General features: G+C 43.3%; 1 protein-coding gene across 3 annotated transcripts in view; it reads right to left on the reverse strand.

The window, feature by feature from the left end:
• Nucleotides 1-22,158, reverse strand: part of NMT2 (N-myristoyltransferase 2) — a 73,291-nt gene that overhangs the window by 49,021 nt on the left and 2,112 nt on the right. For all 3 annotated transcript variants that reach the window (XM_074984803.1, XM_074984802.1, XM_074984801.1), the window contains one exon: nt 10,190-10,325. In XM_074984803.1, coding sequence (XP_074840904.1) covers nt 10,190-10,325 — 136 coding nt within the window. The remainder of the gene's footprint in view (nt 1-10,189; nt 10,326-22,158) is intronic.

Consider the following 22,158-nt stretch of genomic DNA (forward strand, 5'->3'; position numbering starts at 1 on the left):
TTTTTTTTTTTTTTTTGTGATTCAAATAATGCATCCTGTCAAGCCCCACTTAAATTATATTATTTGCTCTTACAAGACTTTGGTCCATGCTCATAGCTCAATATTAGCTTGTCTTCCAGCCCCCCTTGGCTGTACCCTTTATATTTTTGTATTCACAAATAGAAATGCTTAGCAGAACAGGATTCCATTGAATGTTAACACCCTGTTTGCTCATGAGAGCAGGGAAGGCAGACAGGGAGAGTCAACAGGGAAGTGCTACACACACACTTTAGGTCACAAAAACGTAATACAATGGACTGGGGGTCTGCAGGCTTTTTGAGGCAGAGTGCAAAAATTTGACACTTTTTAAAGTTGCTAATAGTTCTACTTACATCAGCTTCATTACTAAATAAATTACGATGCAGAGCTTTACTGTTTAGGTGGTGGTTGGTAGCATCAGCAGGTCTTGTTAATTCATAGGCAACATGGCTTTGAGCAAGCTACTGGATGCAATGGGGAAGAGGGATGGGACTGAGCTCCCACCTCAATGCTGATGAAAATTGGCTTGCATGCCATCCTTGGCACCTATGCTGGGAGTTGCTGACCCCTGTAATAGGCTGTGTTATAGACCTTACACAGTTCAAGAGGACAAATCTGCAAGCTAATCTACAATTTTTAAGTAGCATATTAAAATTGCAGCTATCCATCCCTTTGGATCTTTTAAACTCTTGAGGTTCACAGGAATATTTATAAATGTGTTTATAAAATAAGCAGAATGCAAGGAGAAATCTAACTAACTGCAGTTTTCCCCCTCTGATTATGGGACACCACCCACCTGACTTAGTTACATAGCCTAAACACTTTTCCCCAAGTCAAAAATTACAACTGTACCTTCCTGTAAAAAAACACCACACAACTGGTAACGTACTTCTCAGATCCTAAAAATGGCCTTCAGCCTCTTTATATGCAGAGGTGAGTAGTTGTGACGACACGCCCTGCTCAGCACTTGACAAACCTGACAGTCCAAAACAGCTCAGAAATACAGCTAGAAAAGCTTCATTTACTTACTACTTGTGAGGAAGGAAACAGATCTGGTGAATGCAAAGGCAAGAGGCCAAGTGCCTGTATGCTGAATCTGCCTCCTGTTTTACTCAGTAGATGTTGGGAAGGGAGCTTTTTAGTAGCATATATATTTAAATAAAAATAAAATTTCCCATGCGATCTACAATAAAATGGCTACAGCCATATTGGAATTAGTGAGGTTTTGTACCTGGAGTGACCACCGGATCATCAGCTGTTTGTCAGTGAGCATAAGTAAACAACATGACAGAAATGTGCATATCCCACCTGCAGCACAATATGACCCTGTCTACATTTTCCAGAGAAAGTGTAGATACGAAACTGCAGAAGTTGAAGGCATTCATTCATCAGCACTCTGCATGATCCATCCAGCTATCTCATGAACAGTGAACATAATTCTTGGCAGAAAGGAATTACCCACCTTCCCTGAACAGCATACAAAGGACTTAACTGCATTTGCTACAAATATAAGACACATTTGTGAAACGTGCTGCTACAGACTTGATGGAAACCTAGCACCTTGTTATTCAGATTAGTGAGTTATTTTCCCTAGAAAAGCATAGAGGACCTATATATCATGAGGTCAAAGGTCAAGTACTTCCAGACACCCTAAAATTGGGGCTGCCAAGTTTAGCAAATTTACAGGATCTCTATTTCATAGTTTAACCAATGAATTCTGATCACTTCTCAATGGCAACTCGTAATCCCTGTTTTTGAATCAGACTACTTCCCTTGGATCATTGTGAAACCTGTCAATTAATTCTATGGTACTCATTTCCTCAGTGGAGGTAGGGAGCAACTTTTACGTTTTAAAAATACTTTGTGTGCACTGAAACATATTTAGAATAGTTTTAAAGAAAGATGCTCCTAGAAGAGTCAACTGAACAAGAAAAAAATAAAGCATTTTCATATTAAAGCAGCTGTCACATTCTGCTTTAATATGATACCAGATGACTGGAAGAAGGCAAACATAGTACCCATCTTTAAAAAAGGAAAGAAAGACAATCCAGGGAACTATAGAGGTAAGGTCAGCCTTACCTCAATCCCCAGGAAAATAATGGAGGGAGTCCTCAAGGAATCCATTTTGAAGCACTTGGAAGAGGGGAAAGTGATCAAAAGTAGCCAACATGGAATCACCAGGGGCAAGTCCCGCCTGACCAATCTGATTAGCTTCTATGACGAGGTAACAAGCTCTGTGGACATGAGGAAGTCAGTGGATGTGATATGCCTTGACTTCAGCAAGGCTTTTGATATGGTCTCCCACAACATGCTTGTCCATAAGTTAAGGAAATATGGATTGGATCCTTGGACTATAAGATGGCTAGAAAGCTGGCTTGATGGTTGGGCCCAACAGGTAGCGGTCAATGGCTCAATATCTGGATGGTGGTCTGTTTCAAGCGGATTGCCGCAAGGCTCAGTTCTGGGGCCGGTGTTATTCAACATCTTTATTAATGACCTGGATGAGGGACTGGGTTGCACCCTCAGAAAGTTTGCGGATGACACAAAACTAGGGGGAGAGGTATATACCTTGGAGAGTAAAGAGAGAATCCAGAGGGACCTGGATAAATTGGAGGACTGGGCCAAAAGAAATCTGATGCGGTTCAATAAGGAGAAGTGTAGAGTCCTGCACCTGGGGTGGAAGAATCCCAAACATTGTTACAGGCTGGGGACCGACTGGCTCAGCAGCAGTACGATGGAAAGAGACCTAGGGGTTATGGTGGATGAAAGGCTGCATGTGAGTAAACAGTGTGCCCTTGTAGCCAAGAAAGCTAACGGCATACTGGGGTGCATTAGGAGAAGCATTTCAAGCAGATCTAGACAAGTAGTTATTAACTGCTGGCAATTGAACTGCCATTTTGATTCCAGGTGGAGGGAGTTTCAGTTTCAGTTGGGATTGCCTGCCTGACCTTTTGCTTCCTGCCTGCCTGACCTTTTGCTTCCTTGATCAGCCTTCCCCTGTGTGACTCATAGCGGGAGGGCCTGAGAGAGGCCAGCAGGCTTAAAAGCCAGAGGCAGGAGTGACCAGGGAAGTGAAGCGGACAGGGAGCTGCAGATAGGGGAGTTTAAGAGGGAGTCTGGGAGGGAGTGTGACAGAGAGGACTATAATGGTTAGGAAGACCCGCAACACCTGTGCCAGCGCTACTGCTATCTCCTCCACTTGTGTCTGTAGCCAGACAGACTGCCTGACCATGGATGTTTCTACCCAGATCCTGGTGTGGTTCTGCAAAGACTGTGGCTTGCCGTTCCCACTTACCGATACCCAGGCTGAGGGGAATATGCAGTGTGGAAGGTGCCTGCTGGTGGAATCTCTCAGGTGGCAGGTGGGGGAACTACAGGAGGAGGTGGCCAGGTTGAGGAGTATCCAAGTCCACAAGCAGTTCCTGGATAGTATTCAGGTGGAGACTGCGGAGGTAACTGTCCCAGTGCACAGGACGGCTGATAAACCACTGCAGGAGGTGGACCAGGGTGGACACTGGCAGCTGGTTACTTCTCGCAGCAGGCAGTGTCCCACCCCTGCTCAGAACCCTCCCACCATGGTACTGGAAAACCGTTATGCTGTACTCGATACAGGAGACCAAGAATTACCCCATACAGAAGAGGAGAAGCCTCGTACCCCCAACGCTGGGAAGTCTACTGCCACCCCTGCAAGAAGGAAGCGTAGAGTAGTGGTGGTTGGAGACTCTCTTCTGAGGGGGACGGAGGTGCCCATCTGTCGCCCTGACATTTCCTCTCGGGAGGTCTGCTGCCTGCTGGGGGCCTGTATCCGAGACGTTACACAGGCATTGTCGAGGATTATCCGGCCCTCTGACTACTATCCCATGCTTCTCATCCATGTGGGCACTAATGATACTGCAAGGTGTGACGCTGAGCAGGTCAAGAGTGACTTCAGGGCTCTGGGGGCACAGGTCAGGGAGTTTGGGGTGCAGGTGGTATTCTCTTCAATCCTGTCTGTCAGAGGTAGGGGCCCAGGCAGAGACAGGTGTATCCTAGAGGTGAATGCTTGGTTGCGTAGATGGTGTCACCAGGAAGGCTTTGGTTTCCTTGACCACGGGATCCTTTTCCGGGAAGGACTGCTAGGCAGAGATGGTGTTCACCTTTGAAGGAGGGGGAAGACCATATTCGGACACAGGCTGGCTAACCTAGTGAGGAGGGCTTTAAACTAGGTTCGACGGGGGCAGGGGAGCAAAGCCCGCAGGTAAGTAGACAGCATGAATACATGGGAGATGAATTTGAAATGGGAGAGAGTATGGGCTACACTGGGAGAGTAAAAAGAGGGCCAGGGCAAAACTGGGAGGCAAGAACAAATCAATGTCTGAGATGCCTATATACAAATGCAAGAAGTATGGGAAATAAACAAGAAGAATTGGAAGTACTAATAAACGAACACAACTATGATATCGTTGGCATCACAGAAACTTGGTGGGATAATACTCATGATTGGAATGTTGGTATTGAAGGGTACAGCCTGCTTAGGAAGGACAGACAGGGAAAGAAGGGAGGAGGTGTTGCCTTGTATATTAAAAATGTACACACTTGGACAGAGGTGGAGATGGACGTAGGAGATGGACGGGTTGAAAGTCTCTGGGTTAGACTCAGAGGAGTTAAAAAACAAGGATGAGGTCCTACTAGGAGTCTACTACAGGCCCCCTAGCCAGGTGGAAGAGGCTCTCTTTAAACAGCTAACAAAATCATCCAGGGCCCAGAATTTGGTAGTAATGGGGGACTTCAACTATCCAGGTATATGTTGGGAAACTAATACAGCAGGGGACAGACTGTCCAATAAATTCTTGGATTGCATTGCAGATAACTTTTTATTCCAAAAGGTTGAAAAAGCTACCAGAGGGGAAGCTGTTCTAGATTTAATTTTAAGAAATAGGGAGGAAATTATTGAGAATTTGAAAGTGGAAGGATGCTTGGGTGAAAGTGATCATGAAATCATAGAGTTCACAATTCTAAGGAAGGGTAGAAGGGAAAACAGTACAATAGAGATAATGGATTTCAGGAGGGCAGATTTTGGTAAACTCAGACAGCTGGTAGGTAAGGTCCCATGGGAAGCTAAACTGAGGGGAAAGACGGCTGAGGAGAGTTGGCAGTTTTTCAAAGGGACATTATTAAGGGCCCAAAAGCAAGCTATCCCGTTGCGTAGGAAAGATAGAAAACATGGCAAAAGACTGCCTTGGCTTAACCAGGAGATCTTGCCTGATCTCAAATTAAAAAAGGAATCGTATAAGAAATGGAAACTAGGACAAATTACAAAGGATGAATATAGGCAAACAACACGAGCATGCAGGAGCAAGATTAGAAAGGCTAAGGCACAAAATGAGCTCAAACTAGCTACAAGCATAAAGGGAAACAAGAAGGCTTTTTACCAATACATTAGTAACAAGAGGAAGACCAAGGAGAGGGTAGGGCCATTAGTCAGTGACAAGGGAGAAACAGTAACAGGGAATTTGCAAATGGTAGAGATGTTTAATGATTTCTTCGTTTCGGTCTTCACTGAGAAATCTGAAGGAATGCCTGACAGAGAATGCTAGTGAAAAAGGGGTAGGTTTAGAAGTTGAAATAGGAAAAGAACAAATTAAAATTTACTTAGAGAAGTTAGATGTCTGCAAATCACCAGGGCCTGATGAAATGCATCCTAGAATCCTCAAGGAGGTGATAGTAGAGGTATCTGAGCCTTTAGCAATCATTTTTGGTAAATCGTGGGAGACGGGAGAGATTCCAGAAGACTGGCAAAGGGCAAATATAGTACCCATTTATAAAAAGGGGAACAAGAATAACCCGGGAAACTACAGGCCAGTCAGCTTAACTTCTGTGCCAGGAAAGATAATGGAGCAGGTCATTAAAGAAATCATCTGCAAGCAATTGGAAAGTGGTAAGGTGCTAGGGAACAGCCAGCATGGTTTTGTTGAAAACAGATCATGTCAAACCAATCTGATAGCTTTCTTTGATAGAATAACGAGTCTTGTGGATAAGGGAGAAGTGGTGGATGTGGTATACCTAGACTTCAGTAAAGCATTTGACACGGTCTCACATAATATACTTATCCATAAACTACGCAAATACAACTTAGATGGGGCTACTATAAGGTGGGTGAACAACTGGCTGGATAACCGTACCCAGAGAGTAGTTATTAATGGACTTCAATCCTGCTGGAAAAGTATAACTAGTGGGGTTCCGCAGGGGTCTGTTTTAGGACCGGTTCTGTTCAATATCTTCATTAACGATTTAGATATTGACATAGAAAGTACACTTATTAAGTCTGCAGATGATACCAAGCTGGGAGGGGTTGCAACTTCTTTGGAGGATAGGGTCATAATTCAAAAGGATCTGGATAAACTGGAGAAATGGGCTGAGGTAAACAGGATGAGGTTTAATACGGACAAATGCAAAGTGCTCCACTTAGGAAGGAACAATCAGTGTCACACATACAGAATGGGAAAGGACTGCCTAGGAATGAGTACAGCAGAAAGGGATCTAGGGGTCATAGTGGACCACAAGCTAAATATGAGTCAACAGTGTGATGCTGTTGCAAAAAAGGCAAACATGATTCTAGGATGCATTAACAGGTGTGTTGTGAACAAGACACGAGAAGTCATTCTCCCGCCCTACTCTGGTTAGGCCTCAGCTGGAGTATTGTGTCCAGTTCTGGGCACCGCAGTTCAGGAAGGATGTGGAGAAATTGGAGAGGGTCCAGAGGAGGGCAACGAGAATGATCAAAGGTCTAGAGAACATGACCTACGAAGAAAGGCTGAAAGAATTGGGCTTGTTTAGTTTGAGAACGAGAAGATTGAGGGGGGACATGATAGCAGTTTTCAGGTATCTAAAAGGGTGTCATAAGGCAGAGGGAGGGAACTTGTTCTTCCTTGCCTCTGAGGATAGAACAAGAGGCAATGGACTTACATTGCAGCAGGGGAGGTTCAGGTTGGACATTAGGAAAAAGTTCCTAATTGTCAGGGTGATCAAACACTGGAACAAATTGCCAAGGGAGGTGGTAGAATCTCCATCACTAGAGCTATTTAAGAAGAGGTTAGATAGATGGCTTTCAGGGATGGTCTAGAAAGTGCTTGGTCCTGCCATGAGGGCAGGGGACTGGACTTGATGGCCTCTTGAGGTCCCTTCCAGTCCTACTCTTCTATGCTTCTATGCTTCCTCTTTATTCGGCACTGGTGAGGCCACATCTGGAATACTGTGTCCAGTTTTGGGGCCCCCAGTATAAAAAGGATGTGAATTTGCTGGAGCAGGTTCAGCAAAGGGCAACAAAAATGATTAAGGGTTTGGAGCTCAAGACCTATGAGGATAGGCTGAGGGATTTGGGCTTGTTTAGTTTACAGAAGAGAAGACTTAGAGGTGATTTAATAGCAGCCTTCAACTTCCTGAAGGGGAGCTCTAAAACGGAGGGTGAGAAACTGTTCTCAGTGGTGTCAGACGGCAGAACAAGGAGTAATGGTCAGAAGTTAAAGAGCGAAAGGTGTAGGTTAGATTTTAGGAAAAACTACTTCACTAGGCGGGTGGTGAAGCATTGGAATGCATTGCCTAGAGAGGTGGTGGATTCTCCATCCCTCTAGGTTTTTAACTCCCGGCTGGATAAGGTCCTGGCTGGGATGACTGAGTAGGGGTTGATCCTGCTTGAAGCAGGGGGCTGGACTAGATGACCTCCTGAGGTCCCTTCCAGCCCTATGATTCTGTGCTTGGAGTAGCTGAAAATATAACTGTTGGTTAGACTTAAACAGAAGTATTAATGACTGGCTAGAGCTTCTATTTTTTGAGAGAAAACAGGTCTGTACATTCATCTGGATTAAAGAAAAAAATTACTGTAATTCGCCAAAAAGGGATTTCATAATTTATATAGTTTTAAATTGTTCTAATTAGTTATCTTATCATATTCCAGACCTATTCTTTAAAGAAAATCAAAATCAAAGAGCATGTGGAATCTAAAATGATCACACTTGGTGATTTAAATATGTCACAACACAAAAGTAGCACACACAGAGAACTAGGGACGGGGGAGCGACGTGGAAAAAGCCCTAGAGATGGACAATATAGAACATATCGGCATGCCAGCAAAACAGAACACAATTGCTCCCTGGATATAAATTGAGGACACTATTACACTTGGCAAATCTTACAGGGGGACTAATGGCATGAGGCTCAGTTTATGGCATTAATCAGATGTGAAGCTCACTCTCCAGGGTAAGGTTTTTAAGTTGTGTCACTTAGAACTTGTGACTGAAATACATTTTTTTTTTAAAAATAGTGTTTTTCCCTGGTTTCTTAGAATGAAGTGGTCAAAACATGGTCTACAGCCCAAACATGCCTCCTAGCCAATATAACACAGAACCTGTAGAAGGCATAAATTCCATTGGTTATGTCTACACTAGCCCAAAACTTCAAAATCACCATTCAAGTGGCCATTTTGAAGTTTATTAATGAAGCACTGAAATACGTATTCAGCACCTCATTAGCATGCCAGCAGCCATGGCACTTCGAAATTGCTGCAGCTTGTCCAGACAGGGCTCCTTTTCAAAAGGACCCCGGCAACTTCGAAATCCCCTTATTCCTATCAGCAGAATTTGCATGGTCATTTTGAAGTTTTTGGCTAGTGTAGACATAGCCATCGAGTAATGGGACATTCAGATTTATAACAGAGGCCTTTCAGGTGAAAATGTCCCCACCCCCAAACCTGTGGACACTGCTAAAACTGGGCAAGCCAAGCTCCCATCCCTCTTTTAAAAACTGGAGAGCTATGCCTGCTGACTTTTTACCAAGGGAATACTAGCCTCAGCTAGGCGCAGAGCTGCAGCATCATGAGCACAGTTTGGTAAGGGCAGAAGAGCACTGCCCCCTCAAATGGCAAGCCTCAGGCCAGGAACAATAGCAGTAATGGTGTCGCATGTGATTGCTGCCTCAGGCACAAAGCCCAAGCAGCAGCAGAGGCAGCCTGCCACTGGGAACAGGAGACACCAACGGTGGTAACCTGGCAGGGTGCAGGCACTGAGTGAGCCCAGGCCAGAGGAGTATTCCCTGCTTGATGCCTTGTTACCTGTGACCTTCCTGGGGCTCCCCACCACTTCCCAGCTGGGCCAGGGCCTCTTCTCTGCCTTCTGTGCAGCTGCAGGCTCAAGGGAGTAGGCAGGAGACCAGACCAGAGTCCTCTCTCCTGGGTCTCATCAGCAGCAGCATGCCCTGGGTGCAGGGGCATGGGTAGAAAGCTGCTCTTGAATACCCCTGCTGCCACTCAGAGCAGGTGGAGGGACCAGGGCTCCCCCTACAGCAATCCAAGCTCCATGGAAGGCTCCTACCACTGTCCCGCTCTGACTTCTGACCAGGGCACGGCCGAGGTGAAGAAGAAAGGAGTAGGGCCACTGATCGAGCACTAGTGTCCCCCGCTCCTACTGAGGTCACTCTCTTCTGTAGGCAGCCCCAAAATTGGCTTCTGGGCACAGATCTGGATGGCTCTAGAGCCTCCCCAGACTGTGTCTCACTACTGAAGAAGACATGCAGCTGGCTTCATTTTATGCAAACTAGATGTGGAGTTCAAGGCAACAGGCTGCTTGTCTCCCATACTGAGGCTCTCATTATTAAAGCACGGATGCCCATGACACAGAAGTGCCCTTGAATGCTCTGTATGGTATTTTCCCTCAAAAATGAAATGGGAGCGGCAGCAGCAGCTGAAGACAGAGCCAATTCAAAATGCAGTAAATAGCATAACAGACTTGCCTCCTTGCTGCTGAAATCCACTTACAGATGGCACTGTACTATTCAAGAAACTGGATATACATCAGGGCAAGTTAGGATGAGGCTAAACTAGAGGCAATTTATCAAACACAAAATATGCTACAAAAACATTACACGTGCAGAATAAAATACAAATAATAAGAAAATAAGATACAAGACCATCACCAACCTGAAGGTTAGACTGAAAAAGTTGCCACTGCCTCCCTCCACAGGAGCCAGCTTTTCAAAAGCTGCCAACTTCCGTACTTACTTTCCCACATACCTCCTTGTTCTTTTGCTTCTAATCATGACAATAACCCAAACTATCCATGCCCCATTCAAACGAGTGTTAAGGTAGCTCTAGCCACTTTCACAGGAAACCACAGAACTTAAAATAAAACAAAGCTCTCACTTTTGAAGGCTGTTGAATTTTAATCTCCTGGGAGTCAGATGCAGAATCTGATTTGGTGCCACCAGAGTTTTGTTTCTCTTTTTTTCTCTTCTGTTTCTTTTTCTTCTTTTTAGCTCCCAATTCCCCTCCAGGACTTCTGTCAAGAAATTCAGAAACAATAAAATGAAATAAAAAAATACCACAAAGTTTGAAGTACATGACAGTTATATTTAGAAAATCACCAGTTCTACATTTGAAAACTAACAATAAGACATGATACAGTGAGGAAAAAAAATCAGGACAAACAAAAGAGTAAATTGCAGAAACATTCTCTATGTTAACTCGATCATTTGCTGTCCAGTCAGCCTCCCAATTTACAGGCGTTGGGGCATCATACAACAGTCAATGCCATCCCCAAGTATTTTTTTTTTATTTAGTCAAAACATGAACTGGCAGTTTCTGCACATACAGCAGAAGTTTAAATATCTTGCTGAACAATTTTATTTAGCAGGAGTCATTTTGCAGAAAGAAAGGGGCAGCAGACTTCAGGAAGGGAAGAGAAACACAGTAGGGTAATGCACTAGAGCTAAAACTTGCCTTATGTCGATCTGCAAATATTTAAGTTTCAGAAGAGAACTCTGCACTGGAAATGCTATAACCGCAAACATTAGATGAACAGTTCTGATATTTGTGCCAAGGAATTATAGGTGGGATTCAGGAGCACAGGCACAACTGAAAGTCAATGAGATTTGTGATCCTAATTCCTTAAGTGCTTCAGATACTCATGATGATGACCAATGGTCCATGAGAGGACTTGGGAAGAATAAATTAGAACAGGAAGGCAAACCTTGGCTTGAGGTTTGCCTTAATCCAGCCCACGAGGCTCAGGGCTCCTCCCACTTCCATAGCAGGGTGACCCAGTGCTGGTACTCCAGCCATGCGAGGGGCGCCAAGTCTGGAGTGCCAACACCAGCTACCTGCTAATGCCCAAAAGCCTGTGGGTGGTGGGGTCCCACAAGCCTTTCAGGCCCAATCAAGGCAAGCCATGGGCCAGATCCAGCTGCAGGCTCTACTTGGCAGGGAGTATGAAGCAATGCTGCAGGGAAGTGCTCCCTGCAGACACTACCCTGTTCCTCTCACTGGCCATGATATCTGGCCAATGCGAGCGACAGTGGATGATGCCCTCAGCGAGTGCTTCCCTGTACCATGCAGAGCTGCATAAACACACCTGTGCCCCTCCCCAGGAGCAGCACCAGGTAGGTGCCCCTATCTCCTGACCCCACCTGCCCAGAACTCATTTCCCCAGACCTACCCTGCTGCAGCTCCTCCCCCTTGCCAAGATCCCATGCCCTCAGGCTCCTCCTGCATGCCCCCTCCCACCCACACACCATGCCTCAATTCCCAGCCCACTTCTGCACCGCACCTCCCACCCAGAACCCAAATCCCTACCCCCCAGCCCACTCCCTGACAGCCAGCTCCCACATGCTCACCCCCTCATTTTTGACCCTACTCCAAAGTCGATAGGACCCCACAAAACCTATTAGTCCCAAACCCCCAGAAGAGTTAATCTGGCCCTGTGGGTAAGCCCTGAGTCTCAGCACATCCATGTCCTGCTTCCAGCCCTCCACCCTCATTTGGGGAAGGAGCTTGAGGGGAGTATTTTATTTTCCTGGTTCTCAGTCCTGGGCCATGTCTGTGAGAGGCTTTTCCCCTTCTTCTCACTTGGGGCCAGCTCAGTGAGGGTGGGGTGGGGGGTCTTTTCTTTTTCTTTTCTCTCCTCAGTGTGTGGTGCCCGACTGATTTTTCTGTGGGTCTTTGGTCCCCCCAGCCCCGATAAAAGGTTCCTCACCTCTGAATTAGAAGGATTCAACCAGAAAACATTGTGCAATTTTTCAGGGAACTTTGTTTGTAATGTATGATATATATCATGCTTAAATCTCACTGAGTAAAAGGAGAGTTACAATCAATTACTATTGATCAAACATTACTATCAATTACTACTGGATCAAAAGTAATGGAAAATACATAAAACCCTACTAACTACACCTTACTCTTGCTCATGCAAATTTTAGCTGATGACACCATTATCCCTTTTTTCCTTTAGTAAGGAAAGCAGTCAATAAACAAAATGATCGCATATAAGAATAGAGCCTGTAGATGCTGAGGGAGATCATATTGTTGGATGGTAGTAACAGCCAGCAGATAAGTGGGGAAAAAACAAAGTGACAAGGGAGAAAGAGGAAGATCCTAGAACACAAGCTGAATGCCCTCCAAGAGACATTAATAGCCAAGCAAAACTGTATGTACCTCATGGGCTCCACAACAGAAGTCAGACTTTTTTTTTTTTTTTGGGGGGGGGGGAGGGAGGGGGGCACTGGGCAAAAAGAAGAAAAGACTTGTTTTATTTTTACATGAGAAGCTGCTCCATGAGGCATAGTGGCACGCATACAACGTTAGGTCACAGGAACAAGCGGGTTACAGCCACCATAAATGTTTATGAAAAGTGCATCTGTAAAATCCACTGTCACCTTTACCGCACTCCGATTTCACAGATTACAGTACCTACAGTTTTGGCAGCTGCAGTGCTCATTAATGCTTGAGTCATCGGGGCCTGAGAAAACTCCACTTCTCCAGAATGAATGCTGAAAGCCTGCGTTTAAGTATCAATAAGTCTTGTAAACACTCATCTGCTTAGTAATATAATTATTCTCTATTCTCAATATGATCTCAATTTTCAACATATCTACTCTCAGGATTCATATTTCATCCTTATATGAGGTATCAACCCTGAGAAGCACTGAACTCTACACCTCCACTAGCGTTCAACCGAAGTTGCAAAAGGAGTAGTACAGGAGCTGGGCTCAGCACCTCACGGACAGGCATGGAGCGCAGGTAACGTGAAAAGTTTTCTGGAGCGCTGCAAAAGTAAGTTATGTAATTGTGGTTCTCTGAGAAGTGATGCATATGGATGCTCTTCTTAGGCATGTGCATGCAGAGCACCAGACCTGGAGAATTTTTGTCTAGTAATAATTGGAGAGGGGCAGAGTTTGCATTTTGCAACCATGACCCCTTCCTTACCCTAAAACTGCACCGTCCTGAACCCCCTCAATCCCTTTGCACCAAACACACACAGACTAGATACAAAAGCTGAGGGGACACAGGGAAGGTGTTGAAGTATATGTGCTCATCACATCTCAAATAACCAGTTATAGTAAGCAACCATTTCTTCTTCGAGTAGATGTAGCTGTGTATTCCACTTAGGGTAAATCTACACTAAGCAACAAAGTCTATTTCAGATATGCAATTTTAGCTTTGCCACTAGTGTAGCTAGAATCGACTTTCTGGCCTACTGCAGTCTGGGCCTCTTTAGTAACTGCATAGTGGTATGTGAATGTATGTATGAACAATCACATAGCAGCCCTGCAAGGGCCTTACTAAGCTTGATGTTTTTAAATGGGCACCAACAATGAAATTTCTGGACTATAGGATGAGACAGACATTTGAATAGCTAGTGTAATGCATACATGAGGAAGGGCTTCCTCCCTGGACCTGCTTCTGAGTAGCCAGTCGTCCATATCTGGGAAGAAATGGATTCCATTTTTCCTGAGTTATGCAATCGCCATGATCATATATTTGATAAAAATCCAGAAGGCAGACAACTGAACAAAGTGAAGGACTATGTCCTGAAAAATGACAGTTTGCCACAATGAACTGGAGAAATTGTCTGTGGCCTGGGTGAATCACCATATGGAAGTCAAGTATCAGAGGGGTAGCCGTGTTAGTTTGGATCTGATGAAGTGAGTCTGCGCTCACAAAAGCTCATGCTCAAAACTTTTCTGTTAGTCCATATGGAAGTAAGAGTCCTGACAGTCTGCAGCAACATAGGGAGGATAACTTATAGGGTGACCATATGGAACCTCATATATAGGATATAGTTGTTGGGGAGGCAGAAGTGAAAAAGAGGTCTTTCCCTGCCATTGAATTTAGGAACCACGAAGTAATGGGAATCAAAGCCTGACACCAGTGTCTGAAGGTGACTACAGTCCTGGTTGATAAGGACCTGGGAGAGTGCACTGCTGCTGGGGCCACAAAACAGCACTAACTTTTCACAGACCTCACAAACTATGGCAAAAGCAAAACATTTGAGCGCCTTACAGTTTTAAAGATAAAAAAGTCGTTTTCTACATTGTTCATTATAAGAAACACATTTAACTAATTCTTGTTTCTGTTGGAATGTGATCTTTTCCACTTAACTGACTTTTTCTACAGCATGATCCTAGTTTAGTCTTAAAGTGAACTGAAAGGCAGTGTTACCCCTGAACATAGCTCCAGTATGAGAGATAACAAACTCTACTCTTATAACATGCACACCCACTGGGCCCAACCCAGCTCTGGGTAACTTGGTGCAACTCACATATTTTTCAATGGGAACTACTCCAACTCGCACCACACGCTGGAATCTTGCCCACTATGATTGTTAAAATGTTTTATTTGGTTTAGTTAAATAATTAAATGAATACACTTCAAAGTCACTTTGGTAATGCTGGGGAAAGACTGGTGCTTTGCCCAGTCTTGTTAATGTTCTCCCTGTGAAATCATATTTATGCCAGGATACTCAATTTGTTTTTGGCCAAGAGACGATTGCTTCCTTTTTTCTTAAGTATATGTGACTCTATATAGAAAGTTAGATAAGAAAAACTGTTGCATTTTAGTTGGAGGTAAGACCCATGTTTTTAAAACTACTTCTGATTTTGTTCATGATTTCAGCTGAGGGAAAAATACATCTGATCAGCAGCATTAAAAGTGCTAACATATTTTGTTTGATTAATACCCCCTTACCATTTTTAAAGTATGCCTCTGCCCAACTTCCAGTTTTAGTTCACAGCCTTCAATTTTACATGTTCACTATGCTTGTTACAAAAGAAATATTTTCCCTCTTTCAAGGAGTGTCTAGGCAACAGAAATGTTCAAAAGCAGGGATGCCCTGTAGAATCAGCTGCTAATACTGGTCTTTCATTACTGTTACATTTCACAAGACATAACTGTTCATCATTCACCTTACTTTTCTTTAGGCCTGCTTGCAGTAGAAAAAATCCCAGCAGTGGGAACGACTTCTATAACTATGGAGGCAAGTTAAAAACAGTGACTGTGCAGAGCTAAGACCAAATGCAGTAACTGACAAACCTCTACCCTCAATATTTTTAACTCTGTTCAAAACTACTAAGCTGAAAGGACTAGAAGAGTTTTATCACTGGTGGTGGAGAGAGTATTAGTCTTTCCTCAACAAGTCCAGCATATAAATCACATTCATACTGTAATAGTTACACATAGAGATAAGGAGAAAAAAATATCCCAGAAGGTAACAGTTCAAAGGGAATGCCCACCTCACTCTCTTTGACCTGAGCATTTGGTTATTTATTCATCATGTATAACTATCCAGTTATTGTAGTCCAGGGGTGGGCAAATACTGGCCTGTAGCCCAGAACCAGTGCACTGCGGTTAGTCCCTAGCAGGCCCCCACCTCTATATGGACCTGTGCCTCTGCATGCTTCAGGTGATTGCAGCTCCTATTGGATGCAGATTGCTGTTCATGGCCAATGGGAGCGGCACGATGTGGCAAAGACCAGGACACTGCTTTCCGCCACTCCCATCGGCCCCAGTGTCCTGGTCTGTGCCACTTCCGTTGGCTGTGAACAGCGGATGGGCAGTTGCTTTTTATTGACCATCACTGTTGTAGTCTCTGAGGACTTTATTCTGACCCCATTCAACTGAGACACCAACTAGTACAGGGTACAGGAAGCAGATTCCTCCCCTCTAATATTTACACTTGCCTGAAGTTCCGTAGGCTACAGAGTGAGGCAGCCACGGCCATGACCCTTTTTAAAACAATGGTCCTGTACCAAATCCGTATGTTGCCACCAAAGCACTGCTCTAGCCATACAATCGCAATAACAGTGAATTTTGACCTGGCTGCCTCTCCATCCTATAACTACACAGTTAAAGAGGTCCCATTGTATGGATATGGATATAAATGGTATTCCCACACAGGAAGGGGAATAAGCCAATTTTGGTGTAAGACACCTTTAACTACATCCACACAGAGGGTTGCACTGTGGACCAAGCCTTATGTAAGAAAGAGCAGAGAGTCAAGAGACTCTGACCCCAGATAGACTATCTTGGCCACAGAAACAAACACTGTACACGACCATGAGTAAGTTATTTATGCCTGCCTTTTTACAAATTTCTACACCAGTTACATGTGTATGTCTGTATTTCCATCCCCACATTTCTTTCTACTCGTACATGCACATCTGCTGCTTTACATGAGTGTGAAAAAGTGTATGCACATTTTTTAAGGGTGAGTCTTAGGGTACATGCTGAAGATTGACCCATTCAGGATCCATCTTCCAGAGTTTGATTTCACATACCTAGTACAGACACAAAAATCAAACTGTCTCAGGTCAGCAGTCAACACCTGTACACCTCAATATCAGAAGGAGTAAGGGAGACTGACGGGGGAGTTTTTCCCATCAACCTCCTTCTGCGAAGATGCCCAGGTAAGTCAACTGCAGACACGCTATTCTAGTGTCGCTAGAATCAACTTATCTACAATTGACTTAGCTAATGTAGACTAGGCCTTAGCCTCTCTGAGCTTCTGCTCCATCCTCTGAAAAGCAAGGGTATTTATTTTCCTTACATGGCTGTTGAGAAGCTTAATTCATGAAAGCCTGTGCAAAGCTTTCAGATTTCCAAAAGAAAGAGGCTATAGAAGTGCTAAGTATAGTGTATTATCCCCAGTGAGGCAACTGCCATTTCCCTCTCACGTTTCAAAGCATGGTTTCCCAAACTGGGGGGCATGAAGAAATTCTAGGGGGGTGCAAGGCAACCCAGCCCCCCCATCAATCCCCCCACCTGAAGAAAGAGCCGGCCTTTGCTTCCAGCTCTCAGCCTCTGCCATTTTATGTGGGTGACCTGGTGCAGCCACTGTTAAAAGCAGGCAGCCGGCGAAGACCCACCTGGAGCTAGCTGTCTTCTGCAAAGATGAGTGAGTGTGGGTTGGATGGGTGAGGAGGAGGATGGGATTAGATGAGAGGCTGGGGGTGCCCGGCTCAGGTGAGGGGGATGGCGGAAGGGGAGGGGGGCTGATGGTGCCTGCCTTTGTGGGATGGGAGGGGCTCAGGTAGGCAGCTCACAGGGCTTGGCCAAGTGGCTTGTGGGACTCAAGGTGCTTGGGCAGCTGGGCTCAGCATCACAGGATTCAGGCAGCTTGGGCTGGTGGCTGACAGTGGCAGTGTGGGGCTTGGGCAGCTCAGGCTGACGAGTGGGTAACAGGCCCCAGCAGCATGGGGCTCAAGCAGCTTGGTCTGGCAGGCATGTGGCTGGCCCCAACAGCGTGGGGCTCGGGCAGCTTGGTCTGGCAAGTGGGTGGCTGGCCTTGGCAGTGTGGGGCTTGGGTGGGTGGCTCTGGCAGCTGGCCCGTGGCTGGGGCGGGCAGCTGGTCCCAGCAGAGCAGAGCTCAGGTAGCCGACGGGTGGGTAGGCAGCTGGCCCAGGAGGCTGGTGGGTGGGTGGCTGGCCGGCCCTGGCGGCATGGGGTTCGGGAGGGTGGCTCTAGCAAGACAGGTGTCAGGCGGCTGTAGTGGTCAGCTCTGGTGGCCTGCAAGGGGCCAATAAAAGTAATTTGTGCTTGTTTTTAATTTTAAATAACATTTTTATATCTAGTTTTTGTGTTTATTTTAAATTATGAATTGATTTTTTTGTTAAAAGGGGGTGTTGGATGATAATAAAGCAGAGGCGGGGGGTGTGAGGGTTTCTCAAAAATCAAAAGGGGGGTGTGATACCAAAAAGTTTGGGAACCACTGTTTTAAAGGATCTTAATAACTTTCCCAAATCATTCAGCGTTAATTTAAATTGCATTCATGAATACCCACTATCTTTTCAACACAATCAGTTTTTAAAAAAACAATATCTCTATTAAAAATTGTCACTCCATAAATTTAAGTTTAAAATTCCTGAATTTTAGAAATAAACCCGTCCTTCAAATGTTTGGCGTCATTTCTGTCTGCTGAGATCTTTACCTGCAAAGCTCTTCCGAACAATGGTTTCTGCATCACTCAAGAACAGTGTACGAAAGTATTTATTGAGCAGACTACAAAAGATATTTTTTAAAATCATCTCTGCCATATAAAACCAAACTTAAACCGGATGTATATGGGTTTGATTTCATGGAACTGAGTAATTATAATATTTACACCAGGACTATATTTGTCTTAAACAATGAGAAGTCCTGTGGCAACTTACAGACTAACAGATATTTAGGAGCATAAGCTTTCATGGGCAAAGACCTGCTTTGTCAGATGCAATGTCAATATTTGGCTTAGAATTTCTATATTTTTAAGAGTTGTGGGGGAGGTAGCCAGCCATGTTAGTCTAGTTGGTCTGACCCCATAAAAACTCATTACCTAGTAAATCTGTATTTTTTTAAAAAAAACTCAAGCTTCTTGAATTGACCCTGTCCCATTAGATCATAACTATCAAGAAAGAAAATATTTTGAATCAGAAAAGCCTTGATAATCTCCCCTGAAGTTTACTGTTAACTAAGTGAATACTTTCAGACTGACATTTCATTTCCATGAATTTTAACTTTTGAAAACAAAGAATTACAGTTTAGGTAATAAATTAGAAGTGCCATACAAACAGCATAGCTGAATGTTAAGCTCATGTGTATCTTTGGTCCCTTTGCTCTACAAATCTCTTCTTGAGAATGCACTACAAGACTCATTTATATGCCAAGCTCCAGACTTGGCATATACACTTACACATTTAGTTAATTTTTTTAAACAAAATTCCTTAGATAAAAATATTTATAAAGATGCCATTCAGCAATATCTCAGTGTTCTAATACAACATTAACAAAAAACTCAGAAGAGCATTTCATATTGATGTTTACAATCCTTCTGAACCTGTCTATTGAAAAATCTCTGTGCCCATTATATTACAGACTGTCTATGTGAAGAGCCATTGATAATAGACTGAAAGGCCCTACAGAGAAAGGGCAATGAGGGGGCCGGGTCAAGTAAACTATTTGAAAAATATTGAGTTAATTTATTTAATCCTATTTAAAAACTACATTTAGCAGCAGAGCAGTTTTGTAAATAGTTCTTTCCTATGAAGTGAAACCATGCAGGAGACAGCACACTAACAGGAGCAAATTTCAGAGATGGGGTGAAAAAGAAGACCAGCATGTAAGACTCACACAACATACATAACCTTACATCCTGAAAATGGGACCAGAAGAATACAGCACAAACACTTGCATCACAGAGGGTTCTGTATAATTGTCCACTGAATACTTATCCTGTCTCCTGCTGTCCACTGCACACTACAACACAAAACCCCACCATCACAATGTCACAGAGCTACTTATGCCCAAAAGAGTACGACCCAATTTTAAACATCAAACTACAGCTTGAACAAATTATTTAATTTACATAATCATTCACACTAAAGACTGCCACGTGGTAAACAATACTCCTCCCTATTAGAAAAGTAAAGTCTGAGAGAGCATAAAATAGAATATTCATTACCACTAATTCAGACTGTTCCAATCTCAGCAAGATACAACTTGACATGACCATATTTTAAAGCACCAGGCTAGCTTGTAAATACTCCATTACACATCTGTGCAATAAGAACTAAACTGAAATCTTACATTAAGCAAATTTTAAAGTAACATCAAAAGCAAAACCATCACACTGGCAAGAGGGGAGAGTATTTGTATGGGGATGTTGTATTTTCCAGTTCTGGAACAGAATGCTAAGAGGTGGTTATGTTTTACTGCAAGCTAGATAAGAAGATTCCAGGAGCCTCCGAATCCCATAAATTCTGTAGAGTCAGTGTGACATGATGGAAACAGCTACAAGCATTTTGTTCAGGATATTACCATGTTCAGTCACTTGGATTCATGGTGTTTACTGTGCATTTTACAAAGCACACCTATGTGACAGTAAGGCATGTAAGCCATGCCAGGAATCCTAGACCTTTGTGTTATCAGAGGTAAGTCAACTAATCATCATCCTTACTCTACAGCTAATCTGCATGAAACAGTGTCATTGGTTGTATGAGTGGCACTGCACAGATGATGGAGTCCTTGGCTCAATTGCCACAATTCTGCAAAATCACCCACACAACAGCAAGCACAACCAGCACATACAGTAACTCCAAAACGCAGACAGAGCCTCCTAGCAACACACTGATCATTTACCACCTACTTAAACCTCCCAGCACAACATAATCCATGTAGAAATCAATGAAATCACCCACAAAACAATACTAACATTGCTCTTAAGTCTAGAATGCCTATTGAATCAGTCAGGTAATAAACAGCTACAAGCACACTTAAACTCTGTTTAAAAATATCATCTGGTTCAGTCATCATTGAAAATCACTATCTATTACGTCCAGTTTTTACGTTCCGAGCCACTTTCAGATTTTTTTTATACACATGACTTAAAAATTACACCCACACAAAAGCATGGGTTTTCAGCTACTAGTTTCTGATACACGTTTTTCAACATAATATCTATTGGAATATTTAATTGAGAACCTCAATTGATAAAAGGGCCAACCTTTCACAAAATTTCAAATTATTGAATATTCTGCCAAAACCAGTGAGAAAGCAAAGCAGTGAGTCAGAATTTCATACCTGACTTTGTATATTATAAGTTCTGTGATGTTAATGACACCCAACATTTGTTTTGTTATACAGGAGTGATCCAGCCACTCATTTTGTTACACTTTCTAGTATCTGAAAGCATGGTTTGTTTTTTTTTAAATTACTCATCTATTAAAACTGGCTCCTGCAGAAAATTAATCATACCTAACAGACTGCATAGAGAATCATGGATGGTCATATTACTTCTTACTTAAAGACTTCAGACATTTTGCTTTGCAAGTACTGCTGCAAGTTATATATCAACATATAAAGGTGTGCAATCATATCCTTGCTCCTACTCAGACACTGCTTCTTGTGTTCACCATGCCTATGAAGAAGTATAGTTAAATGGTGTGGAATGCTGGACTTCTACTATAGGGCAGACACAGATTAATCAAGAAAAAAACATAAAAACAGAAGACGACAAGAAGCGAAACTGGACCATAAACAGTTAAGTTACAAAGCATAAATTCTAAATAACTATTAACAGAACCGTCTTAGAATGGCAATGTGACCCATTTGTAACATCACACTGTATTTTCACCTGTATTAATTTCATGTATTTAGAAATTATGAAATGTTAGAATTTACTGTTAAACAAAAGTAAAGCTCCAAGTTGGCACAGCACAATTTCTCCCCTTTTCATATTCCAATTTATATTACTGTAATTATTTTAACACAGCTATTTTAATATTCATAGCATGAATACACTGAGGAAGTGGCATTAAAAGAACAACTGGAGTCAGTCTTTCTAAATCTTAAAGATTTTTAACATCACACTTAAGGTGTAGAGTAGCTTGTTAACAACCAAGCCCTGGGGACAGCAGACAAATATTCTACACTTTCTCAAACATAAAAGACTCCTATAGAAATGCTATCTACCAAATGAATAAAAAATTAATGTCTAAGAAGATATTTATATAGTTTTTGTTTGTTTGTTTTTTTTTTTTTACCAACTAACCTATTTCTATTTTAGGTCACCATGACCACTCTTAATTGCAACTCCTAATATTCCCTTTGCCAACGTATTTCTAACCCAAAAATGTTGAGGATGTAAATTTGAATGTAATTAACTCTCAAAATGTGTTTCCCCTAATACCCCAATCCAGCAGCAAGATCCACAAATGGCCCTTTATGTCCACACTTAGTCCCACTGAAGTCAAAAGGACTCTTGAGCAGTTAGGGGGGAGGGGTGCATACATTTGGAACCCTTTGCAAGAGCAAGGCTGTACATGAGTAGATTAAGCCTCTTATTTCTCATCCAGAAACTAGAGAGA

Source organism: Carettochelys insculpta, chromosome 2 (assembly GCF_033958435.1).
Source record: "Carettochelys insculpta isolate YL-2023 chromosome 2, ASM3395843v1, whole genome shotgun sequence".
Lineage (NCBI taxonomy): Eukaryota > Metazoa > Chordata > Testudines > Carettochelyidae > Carettochelys > Carettochelys insculpta.